The 18,434-nt window shown below is 37.5% G+C and overlaps 1 protein-coding gene across 1 annotated transcript in view; it reads right to left on the bottom strand.

The window, feature by feature from the left end:
* Window positions 1-18,434, bottom strand: part of LOC119524022 (phosphate-regulating neutral endopeptidase PHEX-like) — a 165,041-nt gene that overhangs the window by 17,916 nt on the left and 128,691 nt on the right. The window contains 2 exon segments of the mRNA XM_037822706.1: window positions 11,728-11,858; window positions 13,948-14,015. Coding sequence (XP_037678634.1) covers window positions 11,728-11,858; window positions 13,948-14,015 — 199 coding nt within the window.

Below are 18,434 nucleotides of genomic sequence, written 5' to 3'. Positions count from 1 at the left end.
TCCCAGCCCCATTTGTTGAAAAGACCATTATGGCTCAGTTCGGTGACTTTGGGGGCCTTATCAAAGATCAGTCGGCCATAGATCTGAGGGTCTATCTCTGAATTCTCAATTCGATTCCATTGATCTATATGTCTATCTTTGTGCCAGTACCATGCTGTTTTGGCAACTGTGGCTTTATAATAAGCTTCAAAGTCAGGGAGTGTAAGTCCTCCCACTTCGTTTTTCTTTTTTAAAGTGTCTTTAGCAATTCGAGGCATCTTCCCTTTCCAAATAAATTTGATAACTAGCTTTTCCAAGTCTGCAAAGTAGGTTGTTGGAATTTTGATTGGGATTGCATTGAATCTGTAGATGAGTTTGGGTAGAATTGACATCTTAATGACATTTAGCCTTCCTATCCATGAACATGGAATATTTTTCCATCTTTTAAGGTCCCCTTCTATTTCTTTTAGTAGAGTTATGTAGTTTTCTTTGTATAGGTCTTTTACATCTTTGGTTAAGTTTATTCCTAGGTACTTGATTTTTTTAGTTGCTATTGAAAATGGTATCTTTTTCTTGAGTGTCTCTTCAGTTTGTTCATTTCTAGCATATAGAAACATTACTGACTTATGTGCATTAATCTTGTATCCCGCTACTTTGCTAAATTTGTTTATTAGCTCTAGTAGGTGTATCGTTGATTTCTCAGGGTTTTCTAGATATAAGATCATATCATCTGCAAACAATGACAGTTTTACTTCTTCTTTTCCAATTTGGATGCCTTTTATTTCTTTGTCTTGCCGGATTGCCCTGGCTAGCACTTCCAGCACAATGTTGAATAACATTGGTGACAGCGGGCATCCTTGTCTTGTTCCTGATCTTAGAGGGAAGGCTTTCAGTCTCTCACCATTGAGTACTATGCTGGCTGTGGGTTTTTCATATATGCTCTTTATCATGTTGAGGAAGTTTCCTTCAATTCCTACCTTTTGAAGTGTTTTTATCAAAAACGGATGTTGGATTTTGTCAAATGCTTTTTCAGCATCTATTGAGATGATTAATTGATTTTTCCCTTTTGAGTTTTTAATGTGTTGTAATACATTGATTGTTTTTCTTATGTTGAACCATCCTTGCATGCCTGGAATGAACCCCACTTGGTCATGGTGTATGATTTTTTTAATGTGTCTTTGGATTCGATTTGCAAGTATTTTGTTGAGGATTTTTGCATCTATATTCATTAGGGAGATTGGCCGGTAGTTTTCCTTTTTTGTAGCATCTTTGCCTGGTTTTGGTATTAGATTGATGTTAGCTTCATAAAATGAATTAGGTAGTGTTCCATTTTTTTCAATGTTTTGAAAGAGTTTGAGTAAGATTGGTGTCAGTTCTTTCTGGAAAGTTTGGTAGAATTCCCCTGTGAAGCCATCTGGCCCTGGGCATTTATTTGTGGGAAGATTTTTGATGACTGATTGGATCTCTTTGCTTGTGATGGGTTGGTTGAGGTCTTCTATTTCTTCTCTGGTCAGTCTAGGTTGTTCATATGTTTCCAGGAAATTGTCCATTTCTTCTACATTATCCAGTTTGTTGCCATACAGTTGTTCATAATATCCTCTTATAATTTTTTTAATTTCTTCAGGATCTGCAGTTATGTCACCTTTTTCATTCATTATTTTGTTTATATGGGTCTTCTCTCTTTTTGATTTTGTCAGTCTAGCTAGGGGCTTGTCAATCTTGTTGATCTTCTCAAAGAACCAACTTTTGGTGATATTTATCCTCTCTATTGTTTTTTTGTTCTCTATGTCATTTATTTCTGCTTTAATCCTTGTTATTTCTTTTCTTGTACTTGGTTTAGGATTGGTTTGCTGTTCATTTTCTAGCTTCTTCAGTTGATCCATTAGTTCTTTGATTTTGGCTCTTTCTTCCTTTTTAATATATGCGTTTAGTGCTATAAATTTCCCCCTTAGCACTGCTTTTGCTGCATCCCATAGGTTTTGGTATGTTGTGTTCTCATTTTCATTCGTCTCTATATATTTAGCAATTTCTCTTGCTATTTCTTCTTTAACCCACTGATTGTTTAGGAGTGTGTTGTTTAACCTCCAGGTATTGTGAATTTTCTAAGTCTCTGATGGTTATTGACTTCTAATTGTATTCCATTGTGGTCAGAGAATGTGCTTTGAATAATTTCAATCTTTTTAAATTTATTGAGGCTTGTTTTATGTCCCAGCATATGATCTATTCTGGAGAAAGTTCCGTGAGCACTAGAAAAGTATGTGTATCCTGGTGATTTGGGATGTAATGTCCTGTAGATGTCTGTTAAATCTAATTCATTTATCAGATTGTTTAGGTTTTCAATTTCCTTATTGGTCTTCTGTCTGGTTGATCTATCTATAGGAGAGAGTGATGTGTTGAAGTCTCCCACAATTATTGTGGAAACATCAATTGCTTCCTTTATTTTTGCCAATGTTTCTCTCATGTATTTTGTGGCACCTTGATTGGGTGCATAGACATTTACGATTGTTATTTCTTCTTGCTGAATTGCCCCTTTTATTAGTATGTAGTGGCCTTCTTTGTCTCTCAAAACATCCCTGCATTTGAAGTCTATTTTATCTGAGATTAATATTGCTACACCTGCTTTCTTTTGGCTGTAGCTTGCATGAAATATTTTTTTCCATCCTTTCACTTTCAGTTTCTTTGTGTCCCTGTGTCTAAGATGAGTCTCTTGTATGCAACATATTGATGGTTCATTTTTTTTGATCCATTCTGCGAATCTATATCTTTTAATTGGGGAGTTTAATCCATTTACATTCAACGTTAAAACCGTGAAGGCATTTCTTGAATCGGCCATCTTATCCTTTGGATTATGTTTGCCATATTTTTCCCTCTCTCTATTAATATCCTTTATTGTACCCATACCGAATCTCTTTAGTACTGAACCTTTCTCCAAGTCTCTCTGTCCTGTCTTTGTTTCTCTGTCTGTAGAGCTCCCTTTAGTATCTCCAGTAGGGCAGGTCTCTTGTTAGCAAATTCTCTCAGCATTTCTTTGTCTGTGAAAAATTTGAGCTCTCCCTCAAATTTGAAGGAGAGCTTTGCTGGATAAAGTATTCTTGGCTGGAAATTCCTCTCACTCAGAATTTTAAATATATCGTGCCACTGCCTTCTCGCCTCCATGGTGGCTGCTGAGTAGTCACTACTTAGTCTTATGCTGTTTCCTTTGTATGTGGTGAATTGCTTTTCTCTTGCTGCTTTCAGAACTTGCTCCTTCTCTTCTATGTTTGACAGTGTGATCAGTATATGTCTCGGAGTGGGTTTTTTTGGATTTATTCTATTTGGAGTTCGCTGAGCATTTATGATTTGTGTATTTATGTTGTTTAGAAGATTTGGGAAGTTTTCCCCAACAATTTCTTTGAATACTCTTCCTAGACCTGTACCCTTTTCTTCCCCTTCTGGGACACCAATGAGTCTTATATTCGGACGTTTCATATTATCTATCATATCCCTGAGGTCCATTTCGAGTTTTTCAATTTTTTTCCCCATTCTTTCTTTTATGCTTTCATTTTCCATTCTGTCATCTTCCAGGTCACTGATTCGTTGTTCAACTTCCTCTAGTCTTGTACTATGAGTGTCCAGAATCTTTTTAATTTGGTCAACAGTTTCTTTAATTTCCATAAGATCATCCATTTTTTTATTTAGTCTTGCAATGTCTTCTTTATGCTCTTCTAGGGTCTTCTTGATTTCCTTCATATCCCGTACTAGGGTCTCATTGTTCATCTTTAGTTCTTTGAGTAGCTGCTCTAGGTGTGTCTCTTCTGGTCTTTTGATTTGGGTGCTTGGGCTTGGGTTATCCATATCGTCTGGTTTTTTCATATGCTTTATAATTTTCTGTTGTTTTTGGCCTCGTGGCATTTGCTGACCTTGATAGGGTTCTTTTAGGGTTTGTAGACCAGTTGAAGTCCTTATCTCTAATTTATCAGATCTACAGCTTCGTGGAGTACACTTTCTCTACCTAACCAGCAGGTGGCGTCCACGAGCCACCTGTTCTCCACAAGCCAGATCTCCCCTGCTTAGCCTTTTTGGTGAGTGGGGGAGTGAGTCTTGTGGGGCCCAATTGGTGTCCCAAGCTTGCGTGTGTAGTTGGTGTTGCCTGCCCTGTATGTGGGGCGTGTTTCTGGGCAGTCGGGGAGGGTGGGTGGCCCTAACAATCAAATCTCCCTGATGATCCTAGAGTTTTAAAGCTACTGCAATAGTCTAATCCTTCAGTTCAGTCCTGCCACAGTTTGTCTCTGCCACTGACCCACAAGTCTTTGGTATTGGCGTATGGCTCCTGAGACTTGCAAGTGGGCCCCTCTTCCAGGCTGTGCACCCCGGGTCCTCTGTTGAGGGATGACTGTGCTATGTCGCAGGTGAGTGCCGTCCCCCCAGGGCAGTTCTGGGCTGCTGGGCTGTGTTGGGAGGCTCCCAGTCTGCTCAAATGATGGCTGAATGGGGCTCTGTTAATTCACACTGCTCCCCCTTCCCAGCTCTGGGACATTCAGCTGAGGTTGCAGGGAAGGCTAATGTCCACGCCCAGTTTTGTGGTGTGTGCCTGTTATTTGAAGCACTTCCATCACATTGGGTTGTCTGTGGCAGCTCTGGGCTATGGGGCTGGCGATGGGCAGGAGTGTTTCCTGTCCACCAGGATGGTGGCTGTGAGCGGACACCCCCCTTTTCTTGGGAAGTTGTGTTGTTTAGTGAATTTTCTCAGCCACTGGATTATTGCCTTTTGTCTCAGAGCTCTCTTAGTTCTGCTCTTGACTTGACGTGCCCAAATTTCAATTCTTTGAAGCTTTCTGTATTGAGCTTCTTAGAGTAATTGTTTTAGAAAAAGCAAAAAGGATTTAAAAAAAAAAAAAAAAAAACGGCCCTCCTCAGAGATCTAATGGGTTATTGAAATGCTAATAGACAAAGCAACCAGGGCCATTAAGGAAAGGTGCACAGGGCAGAGAGATCAGCCTTGCTTCGGGATTTGCATATGCGCCTCAAGGCCTGATCTCCGCCCTTCCCCTTTCTGTGTTCACCAGAACTCCAAAAATCCTCTGCTTTTATTTTGGAGTTTTTCGTGTTGTTTTTTTTCTATGCCTGTCTCCTCTCTGCTGGGCTGGCTGCTCTCAGAGTCTCTGGTGTCTGGCCTCAGTCTATCTATGGTTGGAGTTTGAATCAGTAGAATGAGTTTCCGGTAAGAGCAGCCACTGCAATTCTCCCTTCTCCTTCCTGGAGCTGACAGCCCCTCCTCCCCCGGGACTGAGCCTGGCAGGGAGGGGCGCGGGTCCCCTGGCCGCAAAAACTTACAGATTTCGCTGATCTCAGCAGTTCCACGTTTTCATGAGTGTTGTATGAAGTATGCCCAAAGACAGATTGCTCTGTGGTGTCCAGTCCACGCAGTTCCTGGCTTTTTACCTACTTTCCTGGAGGAGTAACTAAAACATACAGCTCACCAGTCTGCCATCTTGCCCCGCCTCCTCAAAACAGTGAATCTTGTGGTGGGCAATGTCTGTGATTAACTGTACAAATATTAGAAATCTCTTTCATGAACTAGAACAAATGTATGACACTATAACTAGAAGTTAATAATAGAGGGGTATGTAGGGAATAAACATACCGATTGCAAACTATGTACTACAGTTAGTACTATACTAACATTGTTTCATCAACAGTAACAAATGTACTATACCAATACTATGAATCAATAATGGAGGGGGGGTTAGTTAGCGGTATGAGAAGATTTGAGTTTTCTTTTTTTTGGCTTTATTTCTTCTCTGGAGTAATAAAAAATGTTCTAAAAATTGAAAAAAATTAATTGTGGTGATGGATGCACAGCTGTATGATGGTACTGGGGGCAACTGATTGTGCACTCTGGATCTTTGGGTAATTGTATGGTATGTGAACAATCTCAATAAAATTAACTGTTAAAAAAACTATTTTAGTCAAAAAAGAAACAAAAAAAGCAATATCGTGAAATTAAGAAACTATATTCTAGATAATTCTTTGGCAAAAAAAGATAAAATTAAAAGAAAATTGTAAGTTATGTGTAAAGCAACAAAAGGAGAGTTATTCATATCAAAGCTTACTGGAGTAAAGGAAAAATTATATTCAAAGAAAAATGAATTGCTTTACAATTACATAAACTTATAGCCTTTGTAGCCTATGTTTAGAAACCAGAAAAAAAGTAAAACAATCCCAAGAATTCTGGAAGAAAGAATTAATGAAGACAAAGCTTGAAAATAATAAAACATAGAGCAAACAAACAAACAAAAAAACAAGAAAGGACTTAAAAATCAAAAAGTTTTAAAAATAAAAACTGAAGTAGATAACCCTCTTTTGAGTATGATTAAGAAATAGTGATCAAAAGTATATGAGGTTCTTCAGCTGATGAATGGATAAACAAAATGTGGTACAGCCACACAACAGACTACCATGCAACTGTATAAAGGAGTGAAGTCCTGATATGTGTGACAACATGGATGAACCTTGAAAACATCACGCTGAGTGAAATAAGCCAGATGCAAAAGGATGGATATTGTATGATCTCACTGAAGTGAAATAATTAGAAGAAGCAAAGTCATAGGGCCAGAAACTAGAATACAGGTTAGCAGGGGCTGCAGTCAGGGCAGGCAATGGGGCGTAAATGCTTAATTGGTATAAAGTTCCCGTTTGGAGTGATGGAAAAGTTTTGGTAAAGGATGGTGGTGATAGTAGCCCAACATTGTGAATGTAATTAACTGCAATGAATTATTTATGTGAATGTGGTTACGAGGGGAAATTTTAGTCTGTATACATGTTACTAGAATAAAATTTTTAAAAAAAAACCCATAGGACTTTACGTCATAAACAATGAACCCTAATGTAAACCATTACATTAATAGTAAATAGTTCATAGTCCATTTATAATAATATTCTTTCATCAATTGTAACAAATGTACCTCACTTTTGCAAGGGGTTAGTAATAGGAGGTATATATGGGAACTCGGTATTTTCTGCATGATTTTTCTATTAATCTACAACTGCTCTAATAAAAATATTAAAATTTAAAGCAAAAAAAAAAAGTATATGAGATTCTAAGCCCATTCAGCAGGAAATATAACTGCCCTTCCTCCTACATGGGACATGAATCCCAGGGGTATAAATTCCCCTGGCAATGCGGGACGTGACCCCTGGGGATGAACCTGGAATTGAGAAAATCTTCTTGACTAAAGGGGAAGAGAAATGAAACAAAATAAAGTTTCAGAGGCTGAGAGATTTCAAATGGAGTCGAGAGGTCACTCTAGAGGGCATTCTTATGGGCTATATAGATATCCCTTTTTAGTTTTTAGTGTGTTAGAATGACTAGAGGGAAATACCTGAAGCTGTCAAACTGCAACCCAGTAGCCTTGATTGTTGAAGACGATTGTATAACTAACTATGTAGCTTACATGGTGTGACTGTGTGATTGTGAAAACCTTGTGGCTCACACTCCCTTTATCCCGTATATGGACAGATGAGTAGAAAAATGGGGAGAAAAACTAAATGAAAAATAGGGTGGGATGTGGGGTATTGAATGTTTTACATGTTCTGTTTTACTTTTATTTTTATTTTTTGGAGTAAGGAAAATGTCCAAAATTGATTGTGGTGATGAATGCACAACTATACAATGGTACTGTGAACAACTGATTGTACACTGTGGATGATTGTAGAATATGTGAATATATCTCAATAAAACTGTATTAAAAAAGAAAAAAAGTGTATGAGATTAAAACTCAACAAAAAAGACAAACAACCCAATTAAAAAATGGTCAAGGACTTGAACAGACATTTCCCCAAAGAGGATATACAAATGGCTCATAAGCACAGGAAAAGATGCTCAACATCATCAGCTATTATGGAAATGTAAATCAAAATCAAACACAATGAGATAACACTTTAAACCTACTAGGATGGCTATTACTTTAAAAACGGAAAGTAACAAGAGCTGGTGAACATGTGGAGAATTGTTAGTGAGAATGTAAAATGCTACAGTCACTGTGAAAAACGGTTTGGCTGTTCCTCAGAGAATTGAGTATAGAATTACCATATGACCCGCCAATTCCACTTCTAAGTATATACCCAGAAGAAATGAAAACAGGGACTCAGATAGATACTGGTACTACAATGTTCATAGCAGCAATGGTAAGATTAGCCAAAAGGTGTAAGCAACCCAAGCATCCATCAACAGATGAATGAGTAAACAAAATGTGCTACATACATACAATGGAATGTTATTCAGCCCTAAAAAGAAATGGAATTCTGATACATGCTACATCATGAATGAACTGAGACATCCTGTTGAGTGAAATAAGCCAGACACAAAAGGACAAATGTATGATTTCACTCACATGAAATACCTGCGATAAGCAAATTCAAAAGTAGGTTACAGGTTACCAGGGTGGTGTGGAATGGGGAGTTATTGGTTAATGCGTACAGAATTTCTGCTTGGGGTGATAAAAAATTTGGGTATTGATGGTGACACAATATTATGACTATAATTGATGTCACTGAATTTTACCCACATAAGGTAGAAACAATTAAAAAAATATGCATGTGTGTATAAATATAAGAGATTGCATACATGAGATTAGAAACGAAAAAGAGACATACCACAGAAAAAGGAGAAATTAAATTTACTTTAAAAATACAATATGTGGGGGGGGGCAGGGATGATTTGGGTGTTCTTTTTTAATTTCATTTTTTATTCTGATTCGGATTCTTTCTGATGTAAGGAAAATGTTCAGAAATAGATCATGGTGATGAATGCATGACTATATATGATGGTACTGTGAACAGCTGATTGTACACCAAGGATGATTGTATGGTACGTGAATATATTTCAATAAAACTGAATTTAATTTAAAAAAAAGTCTATAAAAAATACAATATGCATCTCTGCAGCAACCAAATTTGAAAACAGAGAGAAATGAATTATTTTGTAGTAAACTCAGATAACCATTATCGACCCAAGAAGATGCAAAAAACTTATTCTAACCATTTAAAATGGAACCAAACCATTTTACCTATCCTCTAAAGAACATATAATGTCAAGTTCAACTAATATTTTCCCATGTCATAGAAAAAGATGGTTAAGATCCCCAATTCATTTTATGAAGCCAGAAAAACCCAATAAGGATTTTTTTTTAATGAAAGGGGAAAAAATGAAAACAGACAACAGGTTAGACTCACTTATGAATTTGGTGACAAAAATTTTAAATACAATGGTAACCAAGAGAATCCATCAAGTATTAAAAGAATAATACACTATGAAAAATAGCATTTAGTCCAGCAATGAAAGAAATCTATCTACAAAATTCATTACACAAACAAGTTAAAAAAGAAGAAAAACAAATAATCATATTGATAGATGCTGAAAAGGCATTTGATCAAATTCAGCAATTCTTCCTAATGACACTAAGGAAAAGAGGCATAGAAGAAAACAAATTTAATAAAAATCATTTATAAAAAACACAGCAGATACTATTCTAAGTGGCAATGCAATAAAATTACCGTAATTAAAGTTAGAAACTAGACAGAGATGCCCACCTGAACCATCACTATTGATGTGGATTGGAAGTTCTAGCAAATGCAGTGACAAAAGAAAACAAGAACAAGTAAAAATATCCTTTCTGTTGATGATATGATTGCTAACCTTGAAAAGCCAATTTATTCTAGTAAAAAAATTTAATAGGAGTATTCAGTTAGCTGGATGAAATTAAGATAAACAGCTTTCATTTACTCTAAATAATAACTAGAGAAGGAAACAGAAAAAAATCCAATCATAATAGCTACAAAAATTATAAAATACTTAGGAATACATTTAAAAAGAAAGACACTATACACATGAAATAGAAATCATCAAATCTTATTTCAAAACCTAAAATAAGAACCAAACAGATGGAAAGGTATACCATGTTTGTAGATAAGAAGACTATCATAAAAATACCAATTTCATATATTTAATGAGATTTAAATTAGAATCCCAATGGGATTTTTTGGAGGGGTAGAGGAAAGAATGGATAAAATGATCTTGGAGTTTATACAAAGTCTAAATGCCAGAGAATGACCAAATATACAGAAGAACAGTGAGAGAGAACTTGTATTGACAGATGTCAGACATACCATAAAGCCACAGTAATATGGAATTGGTATAGAAATCAACAAATAGATCAGCAGTATAGACTATCTTATTCAGAAATTGATCTCAATCTACATGAGATTTTAATTTGACAAGCATGGAAGTTGAATTCAGTGAGAAAAATAATGTATTTCTCAAAAAATGCCATTTAAAAGAAAATAAAAGTGAACTCATATTAAACTCGAGAAAAGTAAATTTTGCATACATGAATATTTAAATTTAAAAGAATGAAACAATAAAACCTTTCCTTAAAGCTAGTAAACTACAGGCATAATATAGGTGTTGGGGCACCTTCATAACCAAGAATAAAAATGCAGAAACTACTTTTTAAGAGAGATCAGTATCTTTGACTATACAGAATTTAAAAATTTTTTATGATAAAAGATATCATATAGAAAGTCCAATGGATATGTAATATACTGGGGGGGAGAATATGTATAATGTGAATAACAGACAAACTTTTAACAACTATAATACAAAAAAAACCTTTCCTATATTGACAAGAAAATGACAACCCAATACGTAAATGTTATTTCATATATCATTCACGGAAATAGGATATGTTATAATTTTTGGTGACAGTAGGATCTCATAGAAAAAAAAAGTATGTGCATAAGAATATGTATAAGAGAATTTAGTTCTGCAGCATTCATTGTGGCAAAACACTTGGAAACAAAGTATAGTTCCTCAACAAAAGATCAGTTGAATAGGTTACAGTACATTCACACCATGGACTTGTAGACAGCCACTGAAAACAAAGAACTGATGTTGTACCAATTGACTTGGATGGAGTTTTCCAATGTTTTGTTGAGTAAGAAAGCAGATTCAGAGAAGTATAAAGAAACCCATTTTCAAAATATAAACATTGACAAATATAAATACATACATATGTATGTGTGTGCATAGTGTGGGTGCTTATGTCTCTCTATGCGAGCTTGAGAAACAGCGTACCCCAGGGTTATTACTGATTACAGGTAAGGAAGGGCAGAGAAATGAGAGGAAAAGGGGAAGGGGGTGGAGATTAAGGCAAAAATGGAAAGGAACAAATTTCACACACACACAGAATAAAGCATGGATAAAATGATTTTGTTTGGGCCCTTATGGAAAATTATACATGCACTATAATAATAAAATAAACATTTTAAAAATGGATGTCTTTTGTTCAGACTTCTACAACTTAGAACTCTTAACAAATTTAGGCCTATTAGTTCAAATTAGAGAGGTAGTTTCGAAGGAAATTTCAAAGAATGATATGGGACAGAGGAGATTTATGAGAATTGTATTATTTATTTGTGCAACAGGATTTTCTATATTAATCTGGATGTAGGAAACCAAACTAATGTTTATACCAGTCATTCTCACACTTTAGCTTGTATCAGAATCACTTGCTGGGCCCCACCCCCAGAGTTTCTCATTCAATAGGTGTGGGGTAGGGCCTGAGAATCTGCATGTCTCTCTAGTTCCGAAGGAAGCTGGCGCTACTGGTCCAGGGACCACGCTTCTAAAACCACTGGTCTAAAGCAATCTAGCTTCCAAATGAGGAAACACGACCTGCACGGTGTCTCCTTAACCACAGTTGTACTCACATTTAGGCCTGCTTTCTTCCAGTGATAGCCGCTATACTGGTTAATCATGCACTTTGTTTTTTCTTTGAACTTTTCTTCTGAGTCAGTAGACTACCAACGATCCAGTTTTCCATTTTTATCATATTTTCTACCTAGCAACAGGAAAAACCAAAACGATATTTGAGTTATTTATGAAAGCTAAATTGTTCATCTTTCCTCTCCTTCCCTTCCACAAGCCTTCAAGAAGCAATCACAGTAGCAGGGAGCATGCCTCCCAGGAGCAGCTCCTGCATTCTTGCCAATGTCAAGTTGCAGGTGAAATGCAAAAAGAGGACTGGAGAAAGAGCACCGAGGAAGTTCTTCTCTGCTAAGGAACAAAGAGCATTTCAAAAATAAGATTCATCAATTTATCACATGCACCAGTCTTTGCTTTCACCTGATCTGACCCAAAACCTTCTCTGGATTATGACATTGAGTGGCTTCATTCAGAAAGCCTGTGAGAGGATCAGAGCATTGCTATCAGTGAAATTCCACACGATCATTGCAATAGCCGCAGTGAGTCATTCACACTGCGACCATGGACCCTGACTCAGCCTGACAGGAACGTGTTTCCTTCAAGTTGCCAGGAGCCAAGAGACACATAAAACCTCTGTTATGAATCATTCCACAGCTATCAGTGTGGATGGAAGGCCCATCTGTCCCACTAAGACAAGGAAGGTTGCTCTAAAAGGAGAACCTGCAGTGAGAATGAAAATCTCTCAAACATAATGGGAAAAAAAAAAAAGATGAGTTACAAATGCCTTCTTGCTACACATTCACACTTCATTTTTCCATAGCCCTCAGAACAAAAGTTGGGGCACATTCTGGACAATCTTCTATGTTACTTTTGGAATCAGAGGTATAGTTTAAATGTAATTATACAGGGAACTCTCTGTTGGGCTTACAAGTAGGTTCCCTAAGGAAAGGTGCTAATTGGAACAATCCACAGCTCTTCAGCAAGGCTGGATGCCACTACCACCCTCTGGGATAGCACAGAGTTACTGGCCTCCACCCCCTAACCAACCAATCATTAAATAGTTACTGGGCATGTACTTATGTGCAGTGCACTGTTCTAAGTATTGGTTACAGAGTGAAATCTCCATCATTAGATTCTGTCCTTTGAGAGAGACTCCAGAAGGCTCTGGGGGAGAAATGTACTTAAATTTCCTAGGAAGAAAGGCCCAGATCCAGGAGATGTTCACCAGCTTTTGCTTCTCCTTTTTTAACACGGAGTAGGAGACCAGGGGAGCAAAAATCCTGTGATTAAGGTAGGGCTGGTGGGACTCAAGGAAGAATCATCCAGAAAAAGAAGAACCAAAGGGTCTCTGGACCTGGAGTAGGCACTCAGGAAAGGAGCTACTGCAAGTATGGAAGAAAGAGGTACCCTTCTATACAATGTTGTCTTGGGCCAGCCATGTTCTTGAGTTTGCCTGTAAACCAGTGCATAGATGTGTACGTGATAGCAATTTTCGGTAATACATAAATTTCAGAGATTTTGTGTGGCTTTCCAATAACACTCTGAAGTTAAAGGAGAAAAGAGTACTGATTACAAAACAATGATGACACTCAAAGGGAGATCATTTCTTTAGTTTATGTCACATTCTGCTTTTTCCTTTTGCTGAAATGTCTTCAGGATACATATCATATTCTATGTTATGCATTATTAGAAACACATAGCCTTTTTAATGTTTTCTGAATATACCCACTAGTATAGAGAAACATAGTGATTAAGCATCACATAATCCTTGAAATAGTATAAAGGAACCAGTCATCCAAGCCCTGGAATCCTAACTTGGTGAGTCTTCACTTGGCAGCACATATAATCCTCTTTGGAGCAGAGCACATACCTCCAGGAAGAACCTCAACATGGTAAATAAAGAAATGACAAAGGGCAGAAGCTAAAAAGCAATTCCTGTATCTATTGTGGCTGCTCTGGCAATCCTGATCTAAACACAAAGCTAACTTCATTGAAATTACAGGGTCTTTTTTTCATCCTACTTCTGTCACCAACGAGAACGATTATTTATTTATTGCAAGCTATCACAGCAAGACATGGGGGAAGTCTTCAATCAGCAATCATATTGCTTTGGATAATCTTCAATCTATGATGATGCCGCTATGCAAAGACAATAGCAACAATTAACATCCATAAAGTTAACATTATTATAAAAGCAGCAGCTTATAAAATGAATCAGTACTTACCATTATTATCAAATCCATGTGTAAATTCATGTCCAACAATTACCCCTATAGCGCCATAACTCAGAGATCTATGGTATAAATACATAATTTTTATATGATTACAAGAATGAATCTCAGCAGAACCTTTTAAATTTTTTCAATGAAAAGCCGAGATAATCTGTTTTCTAGTAACTATAATAATAGCAATCAAATAACTACAGCCACAAAATTGCATTAAAAAAAGATCTAAACATACCCTTCTAATTGAAATGGACAAATATAAATTCTAACATTGTCACTATGACCCTCTATGGACCTTAGTCTCCTACCCCTGTGAAATTAGGGATGTGAAAGAGATGATTTCTAAAGTCTCTTCCAGCTCTAAGATTTCTATGATTCTATACCTGCTTGAGCTGTATATTATATTTATAAACACTCAAAGCAATGGCAGGGTTTGAAAAGATCTTGTCAGTAAACATACCATTTATTTTTTATCTGGGAACTTGTTGAAAAGTCATTCTAGCCTTAGAAGTTAAATTGTTTTCCAAATGTGTTCATAAAAAAGGACTAGAGCAGAGAATAAAAGGGATCACTCTGTTTTCAAAGGTAGTCACGTTCCTCTGCTTCTGTGACAGAGAAGCTCACAAGCAAGTAGCGAAGATCGTGAAGCCTTAACCCTATTTGGAAAAGGCATTACATTATTTCTGTTCACCTCTGAAGAAGGATGTGGTAAATTATCTACAAAGGTGGCCGCCAACAATTCCACATACCCCTGAATACACGTGCCACTTCTCCCATCAAGAGGCAATCCATTTTCCTTCCCTTGAATCTGTACTGGCCTTGGGACCTGCTGCAACCAACAGAATGAAGAGGAAGTGACAGGGTGTGACTTCTGGGCCTAGACTTTAAGGAGGCCTGGTAGCTTCCATTTTCCATCCTCTTGGAAGTCAGCCACAATGTCAAGAAGTTCGACTACCTAACTGAAGAGAGAGAGAGGCCAAGTAAAAATTGAGCAAGAGACCCCCAAAGCTGAGAGACTCTGAAGGAAGACAGAAAAGTCTAGTCAGGCCCCAGCCATTCGAGTCAACCCAAATGAGACACCAGACATGCAAGTGAAGTCATCTTAGATCCTCCAGTCCTAGCCAAGCTGCTACCTGCCAACAACACATGGAGCACAGAGTAGCTGTCTCGGCTCAATCCTGCGCAAATTGCAGACTCATCAGCCAATAAATGGTTGTTACAGGATGCTTTGATATGTAACAATAGATAACTGACAAAAAGCATATTAATGATATTTGAAGAAATCAGTAAGTAGGTTTCCATATGCATGTATGTCTGTGATTTTCTATCTCAACTGTAAGTTCCATGAAAGCCAAACCATCATCTATCTACTTGTTCACTGCTAAATTCTCCGTACCTAATAACCAGGAAGAAGGTGACAAAGATTTAATTAATTGATTAATTAATTTTACCATATCATGCAAGTGACTGATCTACATGTAACTTATTTTTGTTATTTAAATTGTGGCTAAGGATTATAGTGGACCATGTAAATCTTTATTATGAGGAGTCTTCATGAGATTTGCAGTTAAGCTAAAAATATTTCACAGTTGGTTCCTGATATGCAACATCAAAGTCACCCAACAAATAGATAGGACCTATAACTGGAAGGAATGGAAATTTTGAAGCAACACGTTATTACAGGACATAATGATCCTTAACATGCTAACTGTTTGTCTCAACTATACCCAAGGAAGTGCTGTAAGATTTAATTTCTCCCCTTGGTGGCAATTCTTTTCTTTGTATTTCTTTCCTGCAAGGTAATTTGCATTTAAAAAAAAATGTTTCCTACTGTTTTTCCATCATTGCAAACCTTCATTAAAGAACTAAGAGTAAAATTATGCATTTCAATCATAGAACTATCATAGCAGAATGTGACAAACTTGTAATTTTACACAGCGCTAATTTTTGCAACAGTAGTCATTGCTGCACAGCCTGTAACATCTAGTATTTCCTGGTCTCTCAGCCCTGAGAATCTGAGTCATCTACAACCCTTGGTCAATGCTGTTGACTAGATGAATTTAAGGGATGAACAATGAAAGCTTATAGAAACTTCTCTGTAAGAAATGTCCCTGAAGAGGGACTGCTCCAACAAGCCGTCCATCTGCAAAGAGTAATAGAGATTTCAGAAAATGATTGAATCATTGTAAGTTTCAATTCTCAGTTACATAATCACAATCCCTTAGATGAGAGACAAAGAAAAAGTAATTTTATATGACTAAGCCTTACAATGATGTTTCACATCCTCCATTTTATCAACAGACATTATTAAAATAGCATGTCATAAAAAAATAAACTTGTATGCCTTCTGAAATACAACCACAGGCCATATACAAGGAAGCTTTCTGCAGAGAAAAAGCTAGCCTCCCAAAATAAATTGGGGAAGAGGACAGTTTTACCACCTACTCTGTTACTCTTTTGTTCTTACTACCCAATGAGTTTAACAAATGTGCAAGATGTGCTGTCAACTAAGCAACTGTACTGCTATCTGGACTAACCATGATCTCAAGCTCTTATCAAGAAAGGGCAACCCTATTCCTGAGTCAAAAATTCATAGAAGTCTCAGGGTTGGAAGTAGTTTTAAGGTCATCTACTTCAACTGCCTTCCAGAAGCATGAGTTCCCTCTACAAACAAACAAACAAAACCTTTCAAATGGGTTTCAAATGTCCAAGACTTCTGCTTGGACATTGCAAATGACCAGGAGGTTACCCTCTTCTGAGGTAGCCCATTCCCTCTTCAAATGGTTGTAAATAATATAGCTCTCCCTAATGATGATCTGAAATCTCCTTCCTGTATCTTTCATATATTCGTCTAGTGTAGTCTCTAACTGAACACCCTCTGTTCTCCCTAAATACAGTAAATCATGCTCCCACCTAACTTGCCTTCAAAAATACGAAGATAGCTGCAAGTTTCCCCCTCAAAGTTGTTCTCTTCTCAAGTTCTTTCAATTGTTCTTCAGTCAAGAATTCTAGACAAACATTTCCCAAAACATATTCCACATCAATAGACTGCCACATGGAGGTGGGAAAGGGGAGTTTGGGAACATTTAGGTTAAATATATTTAAATAGGTTTCCTACTTGCAGCTCTTCTTGGGAATTTCTATGCTGATGAGTACTGTGAGTCTCTAAAAGAGAGGGAAGGGGAGGATGACTACCTCTATTACTACTTCATAGAATACGCGTCGGGAAATGTTGTCCTAGGCCATACTCCATCCAAATTCTCTCATGTGGCAACAACCCAGCTTGCTGATGTCCCCATAATTAGACCCAATACTCAGGTGAGGGTGAGCTGACAAGTGTGAGCAGAAAGGATACCCACTCCCTTGTCCTGAAGGTTATTCATCTATTATTGAAGAACAAGTTTCTGTGGAGTTTCTGAGGAGCCACCTTGCTGGACTGTGACTCCCACGTCTCCAGTATCTCCAAATTCCCAATTCCTAGACCCCAGAAGATGCTAAATAGCTATTTGTTGAGTGAATGCCTCAACAGAGAATGGATGGCTTTAGTGAGGACACAGAACTCTTTAGGGGAAAAAAATACATATCTCACACTCAAGTATCCAACATGGCTAGCATAAAGTAGAACTAAGGTACACTAACATTAATTCCTAAGTTTCTACGACTTTTCTGAATTTTATGTCAGAAAATCATGCTCATAGGACCCAATAAATAAATTCAACGAATCAATAACTTTAAAGCCTAACTACACTACAGTTATCCCTTCCACATCATGACTTTCCCTATCATTGTTTTGATATATCATGGGTTGGCATAAGAAATTAAATGGGAATTTGGGGGGAGTTTTGCAGAAGCTGCAGATGACATGCTAAGGCCAGCAGATGACACATAAAGGCAAGAAATGTGCAGGATTGTTACAAAAAAGGCATTCTGATGTAGGGGACTGTTCTAGTTTGCTAATGCTGCAGAATGCAAAACACCAGAGATGGATAGGCTTTTATAAAATGGGGGTTTATTTCACTACACAGTTACAGTCTTAAGGCCACAAACGGTTACAGTCTTAAGGCCACAAAACGTCCAAGGTAACACATCAGTAATCGGGTACCTTCACTGGAGATGGCCAATGGCGTCCGGAAAACCTCTCTTAGCTGGGAAGGCACATGGCTGGCATCTGCTCCAAAGTTCTGGTTTCAAAATGGCTTTCTCCCGGGATGTTCCTCTCTAGCAAGCTTACTCCTCTTAAAAACGTCACTCATAGCTGCACTCCGTTCAGTCTCTTTGAGTCAGCATGTTTTATATGGCTCCACTGATCAAGGCCCACCCTGAATGGGTGGGGTCACACCTCCATGGCAGTATCCCACCAAAGTCACCACCCACAGCTGGGTGGGGCACATTCCAAGCAAATCTAACCAGCACCAAAACGTCTGTCCCACAAGACCACAAAGATAATGGCATTTGGGGGACACAATACATTCAAACTGGCACAGGGA

The sequence above is a fragment of the Choloepus didactylus genome, chromosome Y (assembly GCF_015220235.1).
Source record: "Choloepus didactylus isolate mChoDid1 chromosome Y, mChoDid1.pri, whole genome shotgun sequence".
NCBI lineage: Eukaryota > Metazoa > Chordata > Mammalia > Pilosa > Megalonychidae > Choloepus > Choloepus didactylus.
The sequence above is the reverse complement of the archived record's forward strand: the minus strand, read 5'-3'. Positions and strand labels throughout refer to the sequence as shown.